At 34.4% G+C, this 23,121-nt stretch overlaps 6 protein-coding genes across 10 annotated transcripts; 2 read left to right on the top strand and 4 right to left on the bottom strand.

The window, feature by feature from the left end:
• The first annotated feature begins 2,092 nt into the window (after positions 1–2,092).
• On the top strand, positions 2,093–2,494 carry LOC120261550. The gene has a single exon (XM_039269481.1). The coding sequence runs from the start codon at positions 2,093–2,095 to the stop codon at positions 2,492–2,494; it is 402 nt and encodes a 133-aa protein (XP_039125415.1).
• A 582-nt stretch (positions 2,495–3,076) lies between these two features.
• LOC120260597 lies at positions 3,077–5,120 on the bottom strand. Its single transcript, XM_039268107.1, has 6 exons — positions 4,967–5,120; positions 4,780–4,863; positions 4,635–4,674; positions 3,742–3,810; positions 3,548–3,657; positions 3,077–3,451 (listed from the first exon to the last, which is right to left on the bottom strand). The coding sequence occupies exons 1-6, from the start codon at positions 5,071–5,073 to the stop codon at positions 3,316–3,318; spliced, it is 546 nt and encodes a 181-aa protein (XP_039124041.1). The 5' UTR covers positions 5,074–5,120; the 3' UTR covers positions 3,077–3,315.
• A 2,938-nt stretch (positions 5,121–8,058) lies between these two features.
• On the bottom strand, positions 8,059–9,128 carry LOC120260566 (NDR1/HIN1-like protein 1). The gene is made up of 2 exons (XM_039268066.1): positions 8,702–9,128; positions 8,059–8,603 (listed from the first exon to the last, which is right to left on the bottom strand). Exons 1-2 carry the CDS (start codon positions 9,044–9,046, stop codon positions 8,319–8,321), a joined length of 630 nt encoding a protein of 209 aa, XP_039124000.1. The 5' UTR covers positions 9,047–9,128; the 3' UTR covers positions 8,059–8,318.
• A 3,534-nt stretch (positions 9,129–12,662) lies between these two features.
• Positions 12,663–13,701, bottom strand: LOC120260614 (NDR1/HIN1-like protein 10). The gene has a single exon (XM_039268136.1). The coding sequence runs from the start codon at positions 13,610–13,612 to the stop codon at positions 12,938–12,940; it is 675 nt and encodes a 224-aa protein (XP_039124070.1). The 5' UTR covers positions 13,613–13,701; the 3' UTR covers positions 12,663–12,937.
• A 1,923-nt stretch (positions 13,702–15,624) lies between these two features.
• LOC120260922 (two-component response regulator-like APRR9) lies at positions 15,625–20,727 on the top strand. Of its 5 annotated transcripts, none has more exons than XR_005536530.1 (11): positions 15,660–15,923; positions 16,000–16,161; positions 16,258–16,388; positions 16,527–16,640; positions 16,883–17,036; positions 17,111–17,492; positions 17,790–18,238; positions 18,384–18,649; positions 19,223–19,398; positions 19,599–19,727; positions 20,710–20,727. XR_005536530.1 is itself a non-coding variant. In XM_039268512.1 (9 exons), exons 1-9 carry the CDS (start codon positions 15,755–15,757, stop codon positions 19,331–19,333), a joined length of 1,938 nt encoding a protein of 645 aa, XP_039124446.1. In that variant the 5' UTR covers positions 15,625–15,754; the 3' UTR covers positions 19,334–19,581. The 5 variants fall into 5 exon arrangements, 2 of the variants coding, with proteins under 2 accessions (XP_039124446.1, XP_039124445.1); XR_005536529.1 differs by lacking the exon at positions 20,710–20,727 and adding an exon at positions 19,872–20,180; XR_005536528.1 differs by lacking the exon at positions 20,710–20,727 and having other exon boundaries at positions 19,599–20,180.
• Positions 20,728–20,783: 56 nt separating this feature from the next.
• LOC120260925 lies at positions 20,784–22,480 on the bottom strand. The gene is made up of 3 exons (XM_039268514.1): positions 21,781–22,480; positions 21,481–21,715; positions 20,784–21,241 (listed from the first exon to the last, which is right to left on the bottom strand). The coding sequence occupies exons 1-3, from the start codon at positions 22,219–22,221 to the stop codon at positions 21,126–21,128; spliced, it is 792 nt and encodes a 263-aa protein (XP_039124448.1). The 5' UTR covers positions 22,222–22,480; the 3' UTR covers positions 20,784–21,125.
• Positions 22,481–23,121: the final 641 nt, after the last annotated feature.

Raw genomic sequence — 23,121 nt, 5'->3', positions numbered from 1 at the left:
TCTTATAAACAACTCTAGCTGGTTGATGCATCATGATTGAGAACAATCTATATATTAATACATGATATGATCATTTAATTTATAAGCGTACATAATATAATCATCTTACTGTTAGATCAAGAAATATGTGATTTAATAAGTGCTACATAGAACATTTTTATTCCACACTGACTATATTATGTGTTATGAAAGACACAAGTTTATAGTATAATTATTGGAAAAACCTATTGATTTAAAATATTGTCAATAATGCTTGTGAAAGAGACCGAAGCACACTTCAACCCTATTTTGTATTTAATCCTTAGATTAAAGTTTATCATGCAAAGTGAACTCTCATTAAGAAACGTAGAGATATGTTATTATACTTGGAGATAATATATTTTTTTTATTACTCCATGTTGTTAATTTATCTTATTAAACAATAACTCTTATCTATATGATTGGGTTAAAAAGTGGAAGAAGCATATATATATATATATATATATATATAATTAAAGTAATGCCACATCATCCATCGTAGGTTGATTGAATTAAATTAAATTAATTATATAAAAGTGATATTTATATTACTAAATTGTTGTTGATTTATCTTATTAAACAATAACTCTTGTCGATATGATTTTTTTTTTTTTCATTTCGTGAAAAGTGGAAGAAGCATATATAATTAAAGTAATGCCTCATCATACATCTTAGGTTGATTAAATTAAATTAAATTAATTATATAAAGGTGACATTTATATTACTAAATTAATCAAGGTTTAATGTTGGATTAACTAAATAAGTTAAAACATCACAATTATACTTCACATGATTACTCTAAATGACCAAAGATTAATATCAAAGAATAGAACATAAAATCTGACCACTTCTTGTGAGACACAATCAAGCAATTAATTGATGATATATCAACTTCACAAATCAATGTATAAATTCACATTTTAATTAATACTACTTCCAACAATTTGGCCACCTTTGAAAGTAATTATAATTTACTTGAAGATGGAAGAAGAGCAATAACTAATGAATATAAATTCATCCCTTTCCATCACTAGAAAACCTTATTATATGGTATGTTAACAAAATTAAAACTTCAAATAATTTAAAAAGAAAAAGAAAAACCACTATATATGACACTGAAAATATAAAATTACAAATTTCCGGGATAATCTTAAATTCCTTTTTTATATATATTAATAAACCCCAAAGGAACAATTATATTTTACCAAAACTCTCTTCTTAATTTCTACTTTGCCCCTTGTTTCATACTATATTTTCATATGCTACTTGTATCTTGTATGGATAGAAACAAATGATAAATTTTTTTTTTATATAAAATAAGTATAAACAAATTTACGTGTAAAATTAATAATTAAAAAAACAACAACGGGGAAGATAATGATTCCACTATATCGAAAAAATAGATATAACAGTAGTGATATACTTAATATAATCAAAACTCTAAAATATGTTTCAAGAGGCCCTAATTCAATTACATCTAATTCAATCAAAACAACATGTGTAATCTAATTGTTTAATTTCACTTTAAATTGGACTTTGCAACCAAATCTAACTATTACCATCATAAATCTTTAAAAAATTTCTTATAATTCTTGAAACTCGTTGCATTGCAAATTTTTCAAATCGGATTAAGGTCATAAACTCTAATATCCCATATGCATTAGGCCTAATTTTATATCATCAAAATATGAGCCTAATATTTCACATGAACTTGATGTAACTTATATATATATTATGATTAAAGTAATGCATGGATTATGATCACTAATTATTCTTAATTATTACTAATTTAGAATTGATTATGAAACACATAGCTGGTGCTTGGCGGTAAAGACTCATTGGCAAGGGCTACCCAACACCGTTCCAGGTCGGACTGTACGGCTAACACTTCGGAATTTATTACCGGTTAATCCGGTAACCGGTGGCCATCCCACTTTTAAAGCCTCAAAACTCAAAGAGACGCCATTCTTATACTACAGAGTTTTAAAAGCTCCCTTTTTTTTCTTTAAAAAAAATATTCAAAATAAATAAAAAATAATTAATAATAAATTTTATTTTAAAATATTTGGGCGCCATGAAAGGCCTCTCAAAGCTTGCTCTGTTTCTTCTTCTTGTTGTTGTTCTTCTTCTTCTTGTCTCTTTGTTAGGGTTACTCTCCGGCGGGTTTTGTGTATTCTGGTCTCGCCGGAGATCAGCCGGCGGCGACGAGGAGGCGGGTATCAAGAGGATAAGTTTGTACTTTGGATGCTGGAGGAGTAGATCAAAGGTGGAGCCGGCGACGGAGGGCAGAGAGCTGGGGATGTGGCCAACTACGAGGGTTTTGTACACCATTAAGGAGGAGGAGGAGGAGGAGGAGGAGGAGGAGGAGGAGGTCGCCGCCGGCGAGAAGGAGGAGGAGAAGGAAGGGGAGTTCTTGACGCCGTGTGCTTCGCCGGAGTTTTATACGCCGGCGCCGTCACCTGCTCGTTCTTGTTAAGTGGTTTTGTGAAAGAATTGTTTTTAAATGTAATTTTTCGTTTTTTTGTTTTTGGATGGTATATAATGTTTGGAATTTTTAAATATGTTTCGCACTTTGTATATTTATTTGCATTAATAAATATATTTTTGAAGCAGGATACTGGTTTTTATATATATATATATATATATATATATTGTTCTAAAAACCTTGAAATTTTATAGGCGTGCCATGTAAAGATTGAGATTTAAAATTAAAAAAAAAAAAGTATAGATTTAATTTAAAATAGTCATGAGAGAGATATAAGCAATTTCCTTATTTATGGAGGACACTTTTTTTAATAAATATAAATTTATTTCGTCAAATTAAAAATATTTTCTTTTGCCCTTATATATCTATTTTATAAAATAAATTCATTTTTTATGTATGTTCATCCGTATAATATTTATATACTCAATAAAGTACTGATTATTCAATAAAACTGTGGTTTATCCACATTTATTTTAAAAAAAAAAATGTGTAGATATATTGAGAAACATAAGTTATGGATGTACATATAAATAACAACAACATAGCATTACTCTATTCAATGGAACAAGTACATGGCAAAGCTAAACAGTTTATAAAGTCATTCAAGTGATTTACTATCTTTTAATCACCCAAATGAGTCTGTATTACATCTAGATTGAAAAATATGATTCAACATTGTATCAATATATATAAATATATATATATGATTAAGCAGGCAAAACACATGAAAAAAGAACAGGTAGTTGAATCACACAATCTGAAAGAGGAAAAGTTTGGTAAGAATGGAAGAGAAGAAGGATAAAGGTATCATCTCATGGCTGGGGGTCCTTGCCGAAACCCATCATAGCATGAGTTATGAGCATAGACCCTCTTCGCGAAGCTTCAGCCAGCCGGCCGATTAATGGTAACTTCACAGTGTCTCTATTCTTCAAGGGCTTTCCATCCCACCTGCGCGAAAATGTATTACTTAATTACTACTCATGTATCAATGTCATCGAAAGTAATTTAGATGATTGCTGGTTAATGATGAATATCACTGCTGACCAGTCTTCGTGTCGGATGATCCTCCCGTCCTCCACATTGAGCCGAATAAGGGACAATACATCAATGTCTTTGCCAAAGATCTTGTAATGTTGCTTGTTATCGATCAAAATCTGGATTTTACAGTGCTAGAAAAATAAGAATTCACAAGAAACAATCTCAAAAGTTTGGAAAAAGATTTGTTCAAGTATTCATACCTCCATTTTACCTGGTGCGATTGCATTTTCGAGTATATTGTATTCCACTATTTTGGATTCACTGAATACCTATAACATGTTCGAGGAACCACTCAGCCAAGCTGTTATTCTTCGACAAAGTTAAAAGGAAATAACAATCTCTATGGTTAGAAATAACTCATAACATTTAATAGTTTTGCTGTTTGCTTCAATCTATTCAAACATGTGAAAATCACTTCACCATCTTTCTCAAACATAATAAAAGATGTTCAAGTTCAGTATAGGATTAAAAATCTATAACTCTCAATAAACAAATGATTTATTGCCTCTATAAAATCAACCAGACTTTGATTTGCAACAACTTTTTTGAATTATGCAGAAGAGAAGACATAATGGAAGAAAATTTAAGCAAATTTGTTTGTCATAATGAATCATAAATCTAAGAAAACTATTATTGTAATGGTTATTAGTGAAAGAAAACAAACACTTGAAACTAATTCACACCAATGGGGCATGCAACTGGAGCATTTAAGCTATCAAAATTCAAAATCAAACACACACACACACAAAAAAAGCCTCTCAATTAAGCATATACTAAACAATCTGACACTCTGAATACACTATTGTTTGAATCACAGAACATATTCAATAAAATCACAGCTAAGGAAGATATATATATATATATATATATATGTGTGTGTGTGTGTGTGTGTGTGTAAAGTAAACAAGTTTGTCCAAGGTAATGAAATCTTCATCCAAAGAATCCTTACAAAATCACACCATCAAAGCAAACGTTTTTAACCTAATTCACATCCACAGAAACAGAAATGAAGCAGCTAAGCCATCAAAAACTCTCAATTAAACACATTCAAATGCATATATCCAGAGCTACAATAAAAAAAAAAAAATCAAACCTTGGAGAGCGAATAGAAAGCCGATTTGATCTGCTTCACTCTGAAAAAACAAACAAACAAACAAACAAACAAACAAGATCACAAATTTCACGTAACAAACAATCAAAACAATTTATCAAAAGAAAAGGAGACAATGCATCCATACCCATGAGCACACATAAGGGGATCCTCAAACGTAGCCCCAGGAGCATAGATTTCAAAATCCTGAGCAGTGGCTCTCGATGCATACCTTCCAAATTAAATCGAGAATCAAAAACCTAGAAAAACAGAACAACAAAAAGAAAAAGAGAAAAAAAAAAGCATCAATGGAGAATAGAATCGATCTCACACACAGGTTGAGGAGATGGGGCATGATGTTGTCGGAGATACGGCGGGGTTTTCCAGCCTTGGGGTCATCGGATTCCTTGGCATGCTGCTCTCTGGCTCTGGGATCCGCCATGGTTTTTCTCCTTCGAGCTTTTGCTCTGTTCTGTTTATCATCACGAATCACCAGCGTTTTGGGCCACACTTGAGCGTAGAAACTTACAAGTGGTCCGCAAGATTGACACGTGGCATACGTGTAACGTATAATTTTATTTAATATAAAATTAAAAATGAATATTTATTAAACATATTTACTCTTCCAAATATTATAAAAAATAAATATTTAGATATTTAGGACAAAATATTTAACACGTGGCGCAAGGGTAAGTACCAAACAAGCGAGTGGTGGATATTGTCTTGGCCGGCATGCATGTAAATAATATATATATATATATATATATATATATATATATATATATATATAATTTTTAACAATGGACAAGTTATTTCTACTAGCATGCTGGATTTTTTAAATATACCATGTAGCGAAGAATTTGACCCCTCCAGTGCCAATAGATGAGAGACCATTGGTAATGATTTTTATTAAAGAAATTAAAATAAAAAAAAAATTTATGGTATACTTTAATTAGAGAACATTAACAATCAAATGTTTCGAATATATTCTTTGAAATATATATATATTTTTTTCTTATGCCCTGTGATTTTAATGTTTGGTTTTTTAATATTGTGAGTACAGTAAATGAGTTTTATGTAGTTCGAATTTATCGTTGCGTGGAGCCTATGAAATTTTAGAAATAAGGTGCTTTGAAACGATCCAGTATCTACAATCAATTATGAAATTGTACATGGTCAAATATTTTTATCTTAGTAGTTGTTGGTTCGTGATGACCATGATGGGGCAAATCTAACTGCTAATAATTAGGCATCTCAGGTTTTGAAATGGCAGCCATCAGTTACATGTTGGGTAAAACGTAATATTGATGGGCTTCATTTCCTCATCAACACAAGGTTGGTATGGGAGCAATTTTAAGAGATAGCCATGGTGAGTTTGTAGTAGCATTTTCAAAAATATGGAATGGCTTATTTTCACGGTGTGAAATTGAAGCTCTTTCTTTGAAAGAGGTTCTAAACCGGTTAAAGGCTCAGCAGCTACCACGAGTTTTCATGGAAATGGATGCTTTGCAAGTTGTCCAAAGTGTTCTTAAGGGTGAAAACAATATTACAGTTGTTACAAGATTGCAAAGATGCTCCTTTTTGTGCCAATCAATATCAGTTGTGATTTGTGAGGAGACAAGCAAATGGAGTTGCACATGCTTGAACTAACTAGAATGTCTCAATCTTATAATTCCATTTCGACTTGGGAATAGCCACCTAATTATAAACTGATTTCGCTTCTTAATTATCAATAATATTTGATTTTCATAAAAAAAAACATAAAATATTTTATTATAATAATGTTTTATTTTATTATTTAATATAAAATATGTCATATTATTAGATTTATTTGAGATATTTAAATACCACTAACGAGCAACGTGAGTTAATTCCAGAGATAGAAATTTGGATTGTATAAACAAGGAAATTCGATTTTAAATCTTTATATATACACAAAAACAACTAATGAGAGAGGTTGACCTGCTTCCAAGGCTCCCAGTACCTCATCAAGAGAATCAAATACCAAATATATGTATATATATATATACAAAATATATCCAAACAATTTATATATATGAACCAAAAAAATAATAATAAAATAAATAATTATATTAACAGTTAAAAAAAACAAACAACCAAAAAACAATAAAAATAATAATTTCTATAACATATAATATTATAAAGCATTACTAGAAACATTATATATATAATGTAAAATATATTCTAATAATCATACACATGCATCAACTAGAAAACTAATAAATAAATAATTTTATTAAGATATTACCAAAACAAAACCAACAATCAAAAAATTCTTTTACGTTAGTCATACCTATGTGTTTTTGTGGAGATACATTCACACACACACAACTGGATCTTTGAAAAACACAAAACTATGGTTAAACCAAACCGCATTAATCAAAACAGAAGTCAATTTTGTGGACCATGTCTTTAGGAAAAAAAATAGATGCTCCTTTTCTTATTTCACTTTTCACTTTATTGTTTACTCATTATTAATTCCTTATCCTTATCCAATGAAAATGAAAAGAAAAGCTGAATGCATATTCATTATTCTCCAAATATGCACATATTTCTTTTTCTTTTTTTGAATAATTGAAAAAAAGTAATTTCAAGCTAAAAAAAACATGGGTCACGCCAATGTTTTCAAAATACATTATATTGGTCCATGATGCAATGAACCTAGATCCCTCTTACATTTCTTCATCACTACCCATTGATATTATTAAAATAATCAAGCACCAAACCTTAATAAAAATATTTATTTATTTATTTATTTATTTAGCACTCCACACTGGCTCATTATTTCATAATTATGAAATAATAATTTCATAATTATCTCACACATGACTTGTTTGCCTTCCAAACAAAAGCAGTGGTGTCCACCCATTTTGTTGATATACCAACTGAAAGAGACATAAACCTACAAATTAATAATTGAGCTTTTTTTTTTTTTTTGTTATCCCCTCAATTATAAACACACCAAACACAATTGCAGAATGTTTGATTTTTTTTTTAATATGAAAAATTAATAATCATAGTAAACATGGCCATTTATTTTTTAAAAAAATTATATATTTATATATATTGACAAATATGACAAGCTTGAGTAAAAAACGTGCACACAAGAGACATTGATGGACCGATCATGCACCCTGCCGACACGGCATTAATCATAGCTGCTTTATACTCATTATAATTGACATCCAACTTTTAAAATTTTTGTTTTAAATCATAATTTTGTAATACACACCAAAAGGTATTTAAGTCATTTTACAATTTTTTTAAGTTAATATCCAACTAAAATAATTTAGCTTTTTCTAGTGACACAATTAAATCAATTTAATCCACAACCACCATAACAAAACAAAACAAAAAATATTAAACGAATAAATAAATAAATAAATAGCTACAACAATCAAAATACTCCACAATAATCACAGACATCCAATTTTTTTTTTTCTGCCTCTTTATTTATCAATTATCACAATTTAGAATACAAGATTTGATTCAACATTTATTCCTTACAATTTCCAACATTTACCACATTGAACACAATCTATACACATAACATACATAAACAAAAAACTCTAGTATAACAAAAGCACTATAACATTAAACCATCAACAATTAAAAACGTAAATAAAAACACTTAATTAAAAAAAAAACCCTAATAATTTAACTTAATTAAACATCAACACTGCAAGTAGAGATTTGATTAAACTTAAGAGAAGGAGAATAACCATTAGCTTTACCATTTCCAAAGGTAAGCAAAGCAGGACAATTAACATAGATATGATAATGTCCTGAAATCCAAGAACCAACCTTCCATCTCAACCTCCCATCAATCTTAATATAGAGAAGAAGCAACCCAGCTGATTCATCTTGTTGAATTGCATCACATAAGTATGGAGCAATTGGTACCATTGATCCTTCTAGATATGGTGACCACATTGTTATATCATTGTGCCCCTAAATTAATAATTTTTTTTTTAAAAAAAAAAAAAGAATAAGAGATTTTGATTACTGAGAATAAAATTAGGGAAAATGGAGATGGGAATTGGGGGAACCTGGTAGCCGGTGGGGAGAGAGGTGGCGAGGGTGATCTGCTGGTTTTTGTAGAAGATGAAGGAGTCGAGACGATCGTAGTAGATGCCGACGTTGTCGTTGGGGTTGCGAGAAGAGATGGTGATTTGAATGCTGGAAGAGAGGAGGTTAGGAGAGGAGAGATTGAATTGCTGGACTGTGACGTCTTGGAGATAGAACCGGGGTTTGGTTGGACGGAGAACGAGCCAGATGATCAGGATTATCAATAGGATGAGGATGATGATTGCCAGAACGCAGGCGAATACACGCCAGTAGAGCTTCCGGCGTTTGCAGGAGCCGTGGATACCGCAATCCCCCTTTGACGACATGGCGGTGGTGCTTTGTTTCGATGGAGAAGTAGAAGAAGAAGAGCTGGAGAATGGTGAGAAGAAGGAGGTTTTTTATTTGATTTAATGATATATAGATATTTTTATTTTAATTATTTATTTTATAAAAAAATGTTTGTGAAAAATGAGAGTGATCTTGGATCTGTGTATATTCATTTGTGGATTGGTGAATAAATGGAGGGTGGGGATGTTGACACGTGGCACACCGACTTTGGGTTGTGATCGTCAACGTACGGTGGAGGTGGGAGATGGTGGTTAATAAAGGCTTCTTTTTTTTTTATTTATTAAAATTATGAACATAAAAGGTAGGCATTTTTTCTTTGGTTTAGTGAGATGAGACGGTGGGAGTTTTGGATGGGGATTTTTGCATTGAAAACTTTTTTAGAAAAAGATATTCTAGTCAGGAATAATACAATGATACATTTTCTAATTAGTTTGAAAGGATATAAGTAACAATAATTTAATAGCGATGGACTACCAAACGGTGGCACTAAAGGATTCCTAGCATCCTAATTTTCTTTGTTTGTTTACACCATCCCACCATATGTAGAGCTAAGGCAAAAGATAATAAATTATCAATGAAGAGGCTATTATCATGAAAGCTACTGGAAAAGAGTAAGTGGTTAACTGTCAAGAAAAAGAAGTCTTCCAGTGCATTATATGAGAAAGGAAAAAGAAAGAACAAAGATCAAGATAGTAAAATGAAAGAAAAAAAAAGTACTGAATCATTTACAAGTCAGAAAGAAAGCCAGAACATAACGTGTGTAATGAGAAACTAATAATGGTCATGTAGGTAGTGTTGCTTTGCAACGCCAAAAGAGTTAGGCATGCAAGAGTTTCCGTATCAGTTAAGTGTATTCTATGTGTCAGAAATCACTAGAGAGAATGTATATATAAAACAACAATTATGAGATGTTATTATATTATTAAAAGTTTTATTAAATTTTGCCTTGGCATCCTCCGGACGCAAGCAAAAGAGAGAACAAGTGCAAAACTCCAAATATTGCTCACAGATTGCCCAAAAGAGATGTGAGAATTAAGAAATAAAGGCCCCACTAGCACACTCAGAAAATGCATCCATATCACCTCACACTTGGCAACTTGTAAGCTAGAATGGAAAAGGGATAAAGACTAAAAATGGAGATCAATCATCAACACTCATTCCAGTTTTTACAAACCTTAAAAAGCTTGTAGTCTTTTTGGAAGCTTCATAGCTTGTTCTTACATTGAGAATTCCAATGAGGATTCTCAATTCCCTAAAGGCCAAAAATTAGTACAAATTTCTCACGCAGCTGGAGACATGTTACATAACCAAACATATCTTTTGGAATTCTGGCAACAGGAACAGAGGTTCTTGTTTGGGGTTTTTTAATGGCAAAAGGACATGGACTTCTAAGTCTTCTGAGCAAGACAAAAGATAAGCCAAGCCTAAATGCTACTACTATTTAGGTAGTTTGCAGGTGGATGCACCAGTAAGTAGATAGCACGGTGAATCATGAATGCATAATAAAGGCAACGAAGTCTATTAATCAAAACATGGCAAGAAAGCATTCAAAAGTGATAACGATAGAAAAGTCAGTGTGGTCCAAGTGTCACCAACTCTTGTAATTTATCAAACCAAACATTGCACACGGTCGTTGGCCTGTAAGAAAAACTTGAAAGTGAAATAGGAACAAGAATAGAAAATTCAATCCAAATAGCACTCACATTGGACAGAAAACATAGCAGACTTGGTGGAAAAATGGCCAAACATAGTACCGTACAGGTCAGTCATTGAACTATATAGTGAGAAGTAAGTCATTAACTAAAAGCCAAACTCAGAAGACTAGGCATGATAATTAATCAGGGTGCTCAATTACATAAGCTTAGCCCAGCTAAAAGAAGCTTAACATGACCATAACTGTACTATGGAACTATAAAGATTCAGCATTCGACGAGCGGCATCTAAAGCTCAATTTATATAGACAAGTAACATTCCCAACAAAAATCAGTCTTTCGCTTCAAACAAAATTGACCTCGTCAAGGTTCATATCTTAATTCCAGAACCATGGCATGGCTGTAGCAATCGAGGCTGGCAAAAGATTCGAGCTCAGATTTCTAAAGTAAAGCTATATAACCTCATCAATATTCTAGATGACTCTGGAGTCTCTATATCCCAAAAATGTTATTCTTTCAAATAGCATGCCATAGAGGTAGTTCACTCTCCACAATTTTCCTATTTGAGCATTTTTGGGGAGATACAACCTGATAGTTGCTCTGAGATATATATATGATATTGGAAAAAAATGGAAAACCCAACTTCCATTCAGTTCAATCATATCATCACTGCGTAAACTGGCACTGAAAAATAAACAAACATAATGCACCAAGCAACAGCAAATTTAGTGGAGATAAAAAAATATGGAACAGATAAGCACTGAAATTAAAAACAATGCACCAACAAAAAGTAAACATGATCGGATTCAGTTAGCATGATTACTGCAGCACACAGTTACACGTATTGTAAAGGACGAACAGGTCAATCTAACTAATTTTGTGCTATCTATGACTTATAAGAGGTACAAAAGCAGCACAAAATATCTTCTTTCTCATTGCTTACTGCGGACTTCAACAGAAAGAAGCTACCTCCTTATTTTGCCCCAACATAATTGTAGAAACCACAGTTAATCTATTAATATAGGATGTCTCATTTGCCAAAGCATGCTCTTCCAGTTCCCAGCTTGCTAGATACAAACAAACAATGTGAAACCTATAACATTAGTTTGGAAATGCCAAAAACACATTTTTAACTCTTCCGTGAAGAAAATCAATGAGATATCCATTCCATAGTTCATAATATCAAAATGAGGTACGTCATGCTGAACCAAGTACTCAAACTAATGTTCCTCTCCTGCCCTCATCAATCCTTGCCTCAATCAAACATTATATCAAAAAGGTTCAATCAAACACGAGATTAAATCGCCTTCAAAGTTGTAAGGGGATGCTAGTAATCCAAGGGCTTGACAGCCTTAACTTCAAAGACAAATCTCATCTTTCACCAATCTTTTCTTGTTCTGTCCAAGCAAATACCCAGATGTTTCACTGATGTGAACATGCATAATATTCATTATGGCTGAATATATTTTGACAAAAGTAAAGGTTTCATGATAGATTTATGCAACTAATAACTTGTGCCCCGGTGGTAAACCTGGTCCAAAAATGTTAAAGATGAGCCATCGTGATCACATCCAAAGGAGTCTCTGATAGCTAAATATATCCCAATCTAATTGGCATTGAGAGAAAACAAGCAGATTATTGAGAAAAGCACTTTTTGAAACTTGATTGTGTATACCAATGCTTATGGGTAACACATGTTAAGGAGCCCCAAGGTTCCGACTTATCTGAATCTCTCGCCTAGTCATCAGCACAAGCAATTTTCAGATAACGACCACCGCTAAACTAAGGTCAATAATGGTGTGTGTCTTGCCCCAACATCGTATCAAAAGCAAACACCACATACAATTTCAATTTACAGAAAACAACAATACAAGCAAGCTTTTCCTTCAATAGAACTCATCACAATCAGAAACACATGGAAAATAAGCCAAACAAAACAAGATTTACAAAACATTTTGCACGTCTCGAATGTCATATTCATAAATAACTCCAAAAGTATAGCAGTATATCTTTCACATGAGCTGAAAACACAAACACATAGAAGTGCACAATATACCAGAAAGCTCTTAATTTTAGTATCACCTTAGAAGGAAACCAAATTCCAGTGTATCAGTTAGCATCAACACCAGCTAATTACAGCATAATTCCATTAAAAAAAAAAATCCATTATCATTCTTTAACATAGATTAAACGCCGAGGAAGAGAGACTGAGAGTTATCAGAGATTAACCTGGCAGCGCTTTGGAGGGCCGACCATTGAATCACCAGTCTTATTCTTGAATCCCATACTCACATCATCACAGTAAACCCTCATGACATGCCTCCCCGTCCTCCAAATCCCAGCTTGGAACCTCACCAGTGCGAGCAACCTCACATGAAACCCCGCACTCTCATCACCACGATTCTGATCGTCCGCGATCGCCTTCGCCACATCATCCGCAACGAGCTGGGTGTGGAGCACGGAGGAATTGCGCTTTCCCAGATGGAAAGAAGGGAGAGAAACCTCCGAGAAGGCGTCGTGGCCGTAGAGGACGGCAGCAGTGACGTGATCGTACTGGATGGAGATCTTCGAGTTAGGGTTGTAAACGGAGAGCGAGAGGTCATAGCGAGAAGGGGGTGAGAAATGGACGGAGGTGAGAGAGAAATCAGGAAGGCGAGGGCGGAGGATGAGCCAGATGGCGAGAGTGACGACGGCGGCGGCGAGGAAGACGGCGATGGCTCCGGCGATGAGTCGGCGGATGAGGAGAGTGTTGGAGCGGTATGGCGGGGGAGGCGGTGCAGGGGCGGGGTAGTAGTGAACGGCGGGAGGAGGAGGTGGGGCGGCGTAGGGGTAGCCAGCGGCCGAGACGGGGTAGCCGGTGACGACGGGCTTGGGATCGGCGGCGGAGCTCATGGCTGATCCGGCGACGGAGAGAGCGAAACGCGTGGAAATTGAAAGAAGATGGAAAGGCCAAGCACTAAAAAGTAAAAAGTTTTGATGACTCGTTACTCACTCAAGAGTCAAGACTTTGTGGAAATTTGAATTTTTGCATTTTTTTAATTGGCAAATTAAATTGAGTAAAGTTTAGACCTTGTTTGGATTGACTTATAAAAAAAGTGTTTTTTTTTTAGTTTAGTAGAAGTCTTTCGAAAAAGTGCTTCCAACAGAAATTAAACACTAGATTTTTCTGTCAATTACTTTTTATGTAGAAGTTAATCTTTAGGGGATAGATTAAAAAAATAGCTTTTTCATAAATTCGTCACGACACTTTTAAAAAAAAACTATTTTTTTCAGCTTTTTACGACTTCGCTTTTTTTCGAAAAAAAACTAATACAAACAACATTTTTGGAACCCAAAATTAGTTATCTTTTTAAAATTACCACTAATTTATATTTTCACATTTCTTTCTCATATTAAATTTCAAAAAAAGAATTGAATAGAGTGTTAGGGTTATTTTGGGGAAAAAAATAATAAATGCTTTTTAATGTTAAAAAATAACAGATAAAAAGGAACATGAGTTTACAACAGATTAAAAAAAACGGAGGGAGTATAAACTAGATATTTTTTCCGGGTTCACATTGGAGTTTTTAAAACTTTGTGAGGAGTTTTGAACATTATTAAATATAAAATAATATAATTAAATAATTTTTACCATAGAAACTATTTTATATTTTGAAATTTCAAATATTTTGCGAGCATTTATTACATAAATAATTAGGTATAATTAATTAATATTATAAATAATATAAAAAAAATTATAAAAAAATAAAAATTGTTCTTTAAAACACTCTTCGAATATATTATATATCTAATATATATATGAATTTTTTTAAAAATTATTCCGCTGAGCTGTCCTTAGGCTTCATACTTGCGCATGGCAGTGAGAAATGCAATCCCAGTGTAAATGGTTACTAAAAAAATTAAAAAAGTAATAATATATAAACCGACTTGCTTTTTCTAACTACAAACCCTGAGTGGCGTGGGCCGCGTGGCCACATTGGTTTGGCATCCTCCCTTATGGAGTAGTTATTTATTAAAAAATAAAAATGTAAAAATCTAATCTCTAAAGAAAAAAAAAGTCACCCAAGTTATTTCAAAATCACCCAAGTTAATAGCGCTTGTGAAAAATAAGAATGAAACAGTAAAAAATCTTTAATTTAAAACTTACTAAAAGTAGTGGTGGTTGGTAACAAATTATCAATTGTTGATATATATTTTTGCAATCTAATTTGTTTTTCACATATAAAGTCACGTGAAAATTAATTCATTATTTATGCACATGCTCGTAATATTTATAATATTTATATTTTTATTAAATTTTTTTACTATTAAAAATAAGAAAATCAATAGAGAAATTTGATAACAGTAATGAATGATGATTGTTTACATTTTTAATGATATTTCAGCAAGATCAATTTAAGTAAGGATTACATGGTAATCACTATCAAATAATCTAATGCTACACCAAAATTCTTTTTTTAAAAAAAAATCAACATTTTCAAGGGTGTAAAAGCAAAAGACACACACACAATACACGTTGCCGAATTTTGCAAAATTGTACTTAGTATATATATATATATATAAGTAAATTATTTCGAGAAAAATATTTATCCAATAAAAAAATAGCAAAAAATAGCAAACATATCTATCGAGTCGGTTAGTTGTTCACTCTCTCATAAATATTAAACAAAATAATTTCAAAAATATATTTGTAACAATCAATACACTTGTATTTTTTTATGTTTTTTTTTTAATAAAACAACCGTTTATCTATTTTTATTAATATATATATATATATATATAAACCCACAATAAAATAAATAAATAAATAAATAAATAAATAATATCGAGAAAAATATCTATCCAAGAAAAAATAAAATAAAATAAAAATAAAAATTTAAAAAAAAAGGGAAAAAGAGCGAAAATATCTCGGATCGGATAGTTATAGTGTTTGGGAATGTGAGCAAAAATAGAGACGAGTGGCTCCCCAGACGCCCATGTAGTCAGTCCACCATCGTCCTTTTTCCATCTCCTTCTTCTCCTCCTCCTCCTCTCATGGCCGCCGCCGCCGCCCCCTCCGGCGCCGGAAGGGCACCCTCCAAGTATCCCTCTATCCGATGGGAAAGAGTCCTTCCTCGCCGATCCCTCCGTGTTCTCCTTGTTGAGCACGATGACTCCACTCGCCACATCGTCACCGCCCTCCTCCGTAAATGCGGTTATCATGGTAACTACTGATGCTATTGCCCTCTCTTCTCCTTTGTTCTGGATTCATCGTTGATTGGGATCTCTCTCTTTGGCAGTCGCTGCTGTGGCGGATGGGGTGAAGGCTTGGGAGGTATTGATTGAGAAGGAGTTTAACTTCGATTTGGTTCTCGCGGAGGTTGATATGCCTTCGCTTTCCGGAATTGGTTTGCTATCTAGGATCATGGGGACCGAGGGTTGCAAGAATATCCCTGTTATTAGTCAGTTTTCTTTTCCTTTATTTGTTTGTTTGTTTGTTTGTTTGTGAAAGTGATTTTATTGATTGATTGTAAATGAATTGATTTTCTTTGTCACAGTGATGTCTTCGCATGATTCTGTTAGTGTAGTACTTAAGTGCATGCTGAAAGGCGCTGTGGATTTCCTTGTTAAGCCTGTTAGGAAGAATGAATTGCAGAATCTATGGCAACATGTTTGGAGAAAGCACTGTGTATGTAGCTCTTGTTGATTGGTTTCTAGTCTTTGTTGTTGTGGTTCTTTTCTTTTTCCTTCTGATACTGGATTGCTCTTTAAATTCATGTTGGATCTATCAGACAAAATTGATTGACTGATCAAAGTTTCCATTCAGTCAAGCAGCTCTGCAAATGTTTCTGACAACAATGCTGCTAGTAATCATATTAGTGTGAATGCCGGTGAGATGTCAGAGACAGGGGAAAACAGTGATGAAGGAAACCATGCTTTTGTAAGCTGTTTTGATTTATTTTTTTTCCTTTTCAATTCTAGTTCACCTGATCAGAAATTATTGCTAGGAAAGATCCTATATTTATTAAAAGTAACTAATTCAGCTTTAGACTCTGCTTTGTATGGCAATCCTTGCTAATCATTGCGTGTCTAAATGGTTAATATTGATGTTTGATGAAATTTATTGTTACTAAACATTGTTCACATCTGGCAAGTGCCGAGTTCTGATAGTCATTTGAACAGCAGTCTGGTGGCAGACCAGTGGTGGATATTGGAGTGGATGAGAAGTCCATGGAGCCACTACAAGATGGGGGAGGGTATTCTAAGGATGAAGTGGAAGCAAAACAAGATCAGGTTGACGAAAGATTGACTATGGACTTGAATGATGAATCTGGAGGTTATTACTCCATCTTGACTTTGGAGCACACTGATATCGTGCCATTGTTATACTGATTGCTTCTGGTCTTGCAGATAAATCATTAGGGATACCTGCTGAAGTAACACTTCCTGTTCAAAATTCTTCTTTAGTAGAACAAGGTCAGAAAGCTGAATGTTCGTACAAAACAATTCCTTTTAGGGACGAAGCTATAGGTTTCATGAGATTAAAACAAGCTGTTAGCATCAATCCTAGCAACTATTGTCACTACAATTTTATAAATGAGCCTTCTAGTACTATGAATTGCTTCATGGAAAATGGTGCAAGGGAAGTTGTTTATGAATCTGCAAGATCATTTCATAAGGAGGATGGATCCTATCATTGTTCATCATCATTTATGGAGTTTGATGGTTGCCCGAGGCAAGAGTCCAGAGAGAGAAATTTTTTAAAACATTCAAATAATTCTGCATTTTCAAGGTATTTTAATCTGAATCCCCCTTTTGAAGGTATCTTGAAGATTTTTTCTGTCTTAATTTTTTTAATATTTTTAGTCAACCCCTAACCAGAATACTGCTACTTGGTCATCTTTGTGAATTTTAGAGAACAAAACAGTGGTATAATTATTATTCCTAAGTAATGGCATTTGTAAAATTCCAGCCTGCTTCCACATTGTGTTGCCTATTTTATACAGATAATTCTTTCATCTATGTTCTTGTGATCAAGTGTTTCATTTTATTGTACCTCACAGGTAACCTCTCATCTTTTGTTTTGCAGGTATGGTTATGAAAAGATTTGTCCTTCAAATCCACACGGTGCTTCCACTTTGTGGATAAGAACCACCGATTGTGTGGATCAATCCATCTCACACCCTAGTACCGATCGATGTGATGATGAAAGAAATGCTCGTCTTTCTCCTAGCAAAAGGCTGGCCTCCCCTCGAATGAATGTGGATGAAACACCACTGAACTTTCAAGCCCCTCCCAATAGCAACAATGATGATACTGGCTTTTCACCTTCTGAACAACTGAAAGAGCATGCTTGTATTGATCATTCTTCCACAAGAGAGGATTCTTCTTTTTGTCACCCTCAACTTGGGTATATACCATTACCAATTCCCATGGGAGCCATACCTTATCAGACCTTGTGTGCAGGGCACCATTCCATCTTGCAACCAGTTTTCCATCACGACAATTCCTTATCAGGCCATGGCTCAAGAACAATTGGTAAGTTGCTATTTGCTATTTATTCAGGGCAATCTGGATGACATGAAAAGTTATCCAATGACAATAGTCCATTTGTCATGATTTTATCATGTTGAAGGAAATGATCATCTTTGTTATTTAGCAATCAAATATGATATGGATGTAGGAGAGCATATAGCTCCATCATGCATTCCTGTGGATCAATCCAATCCAACTGGTAGCTGTAGTCATGATGTGATGAATGTTAGTTGGAGCAATTGTAGTGGTGAAACAAGCGCCGCAGTTGTTAATAGAGGAAATGCTTTGGAAAGCGGGAATGAAAGCGGTGTTCAAAACTGCAATAGGAAAGTCTTGGGACACGATCATTCTAGGCGTGCGGCTGCCTTAGTCAAATTTCGCTTGAAACGGAAAGAGAGATGTTTTGAAAAGAAGGTAAAAGTTGTTTTACATAGATTTTTTGTTTCTTGTATAGTGCAATGACTAGTCCGGTGGTATGAGCTGTGCAAAGGTCAATTGGTCTTTGGAACCACAGATAGGATACCCTGAGATTGTTATCCTCCTTATAGCATAGCTCGTGTATATCCATTCCTTACCAAACCTCTTGTATATTCTGAGGAAATTTCAGATATATAACTGATTTCTTGTATAACGGTGACTTTTTAAAACTCTGATAATTTGAGAGAAGTATAATAGACAGTTAAAGGAGAGTCATAAAAGTCAAAGAGAACAAGATGAAGATGTTTGAATTATGTTGGGGACAACTTTTATTCTGTTATTTTTATGTTTATGCTCTGGTTTGTTATCTTAATTCATATATGAGATGGTTGTTAGTTTGATTATGGTGTGGATGTAGTTCAAAACAGTTTCTTTGGAGCTGTGATTTATATTTATTTGAATTAATAACTTCCAACAGAGAGAATGGTATGATTGTTTTGAAATTTGAAATGGAAAAAGCTGCTATGTTATTGTAGAAAATGTACTGATAGGTATTGCTTCCTTGGGCAGGTTAGATACTTTAGTAGGCAAAAGCTTGCTGAGCAAAGGCCAAGAGTGAAAGGCCAATTTGTACGTCAAAAAGGTGTAGGTTCCTCAAAAACAACAGACACTGAAGAATGATTATGAGCAACTAAACATGTATAGTATTCTCTTGAGGTTTTGTTTCCATTGGTGGAGAGTTGAAGGTAAGGAGGAAAGGTTCCGATGTCTCCATCTTTGATATAATATACTGATGTGACTGCTTAATTTGCCAGCCTCTTCATGATCTCATAATGTATAAAATTTTCATCATGTGATAATGCAGACCATGCTCACGTAAATATGTAAGAACTTGTCACAAATTTTCATGTCATCCTCATTTCTCACTATGGCCATTGGTTTTTAGACCTCAGCAGGTTGAGGATCGGCCTCTATGGCTCTATGGTCTTTTCAGCGTTTCATGAGTTCTATGGATCATCTGCCGTTATAGGCGTTATCAAACTATCAAACCATAAGCATATATCAGGAAATGAAGGTATGTTTTCCTAACCACACCATCCATTTTCACTCAACTTAGCCTGGTTTTTTTCTGCATGATTAAAGTTATATACAGACATGATTATCTTGCAAAATCCAAACTGCAAGTTTAACATAAGAAGTTAAATTTTGTCAATGCTAGGTGGGCTCAGTTTTCCATGCCTGATTCCATGGCCTTTCATTTGAGAACCATTCAGTTACTCAATTATTTTGCCAGTTTTGTTAGAATGACAACTCTCAGGTCTCAGGTGCTGAACAATTTGTCTTCTTCCAAGCCTCAGTAGATTCAGTCCTATTTCTTTGATTCCGTTCATACTTTATATAACAGGATTGTAATAATCCTTTAAATGTGAGCAATTAGATCACCACTGACCAGAGTTAAGACTGCACCAGGTATAAACACTAGCATTGAATCAATTGATCTGACTGGCCCCTGCTGAGTTTCAGTCAAGTTTCTCTTTTACTGTATAAACAGGAGATATGGGTCCTGGTTCCATTGGGTTTGCTTGATAAATCATATCAGACTTTTCTAGGGTATCTAGGTGTGTGTTCTTGGTGGTGATTGATTTGTCTGGATATTGATTAAAGGCTTCATGTATCACCTGCAATATCCCGTAGTACTACCATTTGGCTCCACACTAGTACCATTTTGTTTCTTGCTGACTTTTTGGTCCATTCCTAGTAGTTGCTATCCTGAGAGATTGATGCTTAGAATGAATTCCCATGGCCCTCATTTTTAACATTTCCATATTAAGTTACATATCTTGTCTCCAAAAGTTTATGTTATCTTGATCCTGACATTTCTCTCTTTTGCTATTTTACCATTTTACTAATCTTATTATTGTTCATTACATTTTATGCCTATTTTTAATACTTGATATTCCATTGTAAAGTTGTCAATTACTTGTTTACCCTTTTAAAATACAAGTAAAATTTGATCTTTCCATTGGATTAGTTTTTTTTTTTTTTGTTTATTGTAGTTAAACTTAAGCAGGGAATGTAACAAGAAGAACAACAACCTTGGATTCTTCACTGTTTGCTAAACCCAACTATTTGTCTCACCTCTCAAAGACAAGACTAAAAACCACTTAAAATGTTTGTCATTTCTTTTTGCTTGCCTACACCCAGAATTAAAGGAATAAAGCACAACACTAGCTTCAAGCTGCCACAATTTTGTACATTAAAAACACTGAAAAGATTAGATACTTAGATACATCATCTTCACTGATTATTTCTAATCCAAAAGCCCCCAACCATTTTATTATTCCTTGCACAACACCATGGCAGCGGCAGACAAGAAAACACACCAGAATCCCACTTGTATTCCCTCACCCCCATAACAAAACATAAAAAATCTTTTTTTTTTTCCCATTCTGTTTGCCAAGCTTGTTTCTCATCAGTAGGTCCAGTCCTGGGGCAAAGCAATCTCAGTAGGAGAGTGACATGACATTCCTTTCTTTCCTGCATTCTTTAAAGCTGGTTTCTCCTGCCTTCCTCCTCCCCTTCCCACATCTGTGCATAACCTTAATAAATGAGAGTGAACACTGTTCCAGATACAAAACAATAAATGAAGTAATGCAGAGATTTCCATAAAATAAAGCTCGGTCAAACAAGGTCAATTTTAAAAGATGAACTGGAAAAGTAAAAGCACCTTAACCAATCTTTTTCATATCACTTCAGTTTGAAATAAACAAATCAATAACATCAAATATCATTGAGTTTTTTTTTATTTTTCTCCAAGCATTACTTACCAGCTTTGTAACCCGGGTTAACCCGTGGGAAAAAAACCCCGGTTCCCACACACTTGCCCACTGGCCCGACTCTTTGAACCGGAGAAAACCCATTCGGGTAAACCCGCCTCGACCCGAACCCGAGCCCGAGCCCGAGCCCGCCACTTGCGGCCACCGGGGCCCGAAACCTGCCATACCCGAACCGAGTCTCCGTCTCAAAACGTTCCGGTTCGAACCGCGCCACCGGTCTAAACCCCTGCGAACCAAACCGGGTTTAGAGAAAACTAACGGAACGGAAGTGCAAACGGGAAAGATAAGAACCTCAGGATTCCGGCTATATGACATCGTCGGAGCTGGCCCACTCGCCGGAGCAAGCAAGCCAAACGCGGTGAGCTGCTTCACTAAGTCCTCCACGTAAGCAAGCTCCGGCGAGCGATGAACTTCTACGTCAGGGTAGAGGTCAGAGGGAAGCCAGAGCTCACCGTCCTCATGGTTTGGCAGGAAAACGCCTGACATGGCCGGAGAAGAGAGAGAAAGAAAGGAGATGAGTTTAGAGAGAGAAAAGTTTGTTGGTATTCTGGGAATGGTGGCGGCGCGGAGAGCATGGGGAGGTTTTAGGAAGAAGAATGGGAAATTTAAAGATGGAAAGCGGGATATTTTTTTTGTTTTCTTTTTATTATTTTTATTTAATTTAGCTCGTAAACCGAGGAGAAGGGTATAGGGGGTGCATTGCTGAGAAAAACACGCATGTGGTCTTGTCATTATAACCGTTGGATTAGTCTTGGGATTGGGTATCTGTGAAGATGGACGGAGATTAAATGGATGTTTTTGGAGGGAATTTGGGGTTCATTTTAAGAATGAGCATTAGAATGAACGGAAGTGATGGTACGTTATTTGGATGTCTGAGTGGTGGATTGGATTGGCTGTAAGGGTTGGAGTACCGAAGCAGTGCGACTGTTTGTTTTGGTGACACGTGTGATTAAAATGGGCCATCTTTTTCTCTTGGGCCTTTGTTAACTCTTAATTTGATTAAAATGGTAGTTAATTAAAAAAAAGCATAACTATGGGTTAATTAAAATTAGTAACTTGTAAAACTTCTTATCTGTCATAAATTTCATTCATCTAACTAGTACATCGAACGTAAAATATATTTGTAGAAATTTAACATATATAATTTTATTCCATGTAGTTTCAAATTTTTTTCACAAAATGTCAAAAAAAAAAAAAGGAAAATTTTATTACTGTATTTTTCCCTTCCATTTTATAAATATTTTTTTTTTTCTAATTTCTCTAATCCTAGCATTAGCTGCACCAAACTAAAGATACTTTTGTATTATTTGTGAAAGTTAACCTCATGGGTGAAAAGTTTATTTTTGGGAACTTGAGTAATGATTATATGTGGGTGGTTTCAACGCTTATATGTGTGCGGCAGCGTGTTGTCGCCTTCATCTGCTCCAGATTTTTTTAAACACCGAGCCCAGGGGACGTGCAGTGAGCGCTCAACCCTTACCCACATGTTTCACCTTACACAAAATATGAGGTTTGACCCCGGGTCTTTTCCGAAATGAACGGGACCTGATACCAATTGACTCAAAGGCCGTTGGTCTGCTCTGGCCTTATTGATATAGGAACAATAATAATAATTTTGTATTTATTGATTAA

This window comes from Dioscorea cayenensis, chromosome 5 (genome assembly GCF_009730915.1).
Source record: "Dioscorea cayenensis subsp. rotundata cultivar TDr96_F1 chromosome 5, TDr96_F1_v2_PseudoChromosome.rev07_lg8_w22 25.fasta, whole genome shotgun sequence".
In the NCBI taxonomy this organism is placed as follows: Eukaryota; Viridiplantae; Streptophyta; class Magnoliopsida; order Dioscoreales; family Dioscoreaceae; genus Dioscorea; species Dioscorea cayenensis.
This window is presented reverse-complemented; position numbering and strand designations above follow the sequence as displayed.

Coding starts and splice junctions, on each gene's coding strand:
- LOC120260614 (XM_039268136.1), bottom strand. CDS start 13,612: ATGAGCTCCGCCGCCGATCCCAAGCCCGTCGTCACCGGCTACCCCGTC.
- LOC120260597 (XM_039268107.1), bottom strand. CDS start 5,073: ATGGCGGATCCCAGAGCCAGAGAGCAGCATGCCAAGGAATCCGATGAC. Junction 3,811..4,634: donor CTTTCTATTCGCTCTCCAAG/GTTTGATTTTTT, acceptor AACATGTTATAG/GTATTCAGTGAATCCAAAAT. Junction 3,658..3,741: donor TCGCACCAGGTAAAATGGAG/GTATGAATACTT, acceptor TGTAAAATCCAG/ATTTTGATCGATAACAAGCA.
- LOC120260566 (XM_039268066.1), bottom strand. CDS start 9,046: ATGTCGTCAAAGGGGGATTGCGGTATCCACGGCTCCTGCAAACGCCGG. Junction 8,604..8,701: donor CTCTCCCCACCGGCTACCAG/GTTCCCCCAATT, acceptor TTATTAATTTAG/GGGCACAATGATATAACAAT.
- LOC120260925 (XM_039268514.1), bottom strand. CDS start 22,221: ATGACAAGACCACATGCGTGTTTTTCTCAGCAATGCACCCCCTATACC. Junction 21,716..21,780: donor CATATAGCCGGAATCCTGAG/GTTCTTATCTTT, acceptor TTTGGTTCGCAG/GGGTTTAGACCGGTGGCGCG. Junction 21,242..21,480: donor TAACCCGGGTTACAAAGCTG/GTAAGTAATGCT, acceptor GGTTATGCACAG/ATGTGGGAAGGGGAGGAGGA.
- LOC120261550 (XM_039269481.1), top strand. CDS start 2,093: ATGAAAGGCCTCTCAAAGCTTGCTCTGTTTCTTCTTCTTGTTGTTGTT.
- LOC120260922 (XM_039268512.1), top strand. CDS start 15,755: ATGGCCGCCGCCGCCGCCCCCTCCGGCGCCGGAAGGGCACCCTCCAAG. Junction 16,389..16,526: donor ATGTTTGGAGAAAGCACTGT/GTATGTAGCTCT, acceptor GTTTCCATTCAG/TCAAGCAGCTCTGCAAATGT. Junction 17,493..17,789: donor AATAATTCTGCATTTTCAAG/GTATTTTAATCT, acceptor TTTGTTTTGCAG/GTATGGTTATGAAAAGATTT.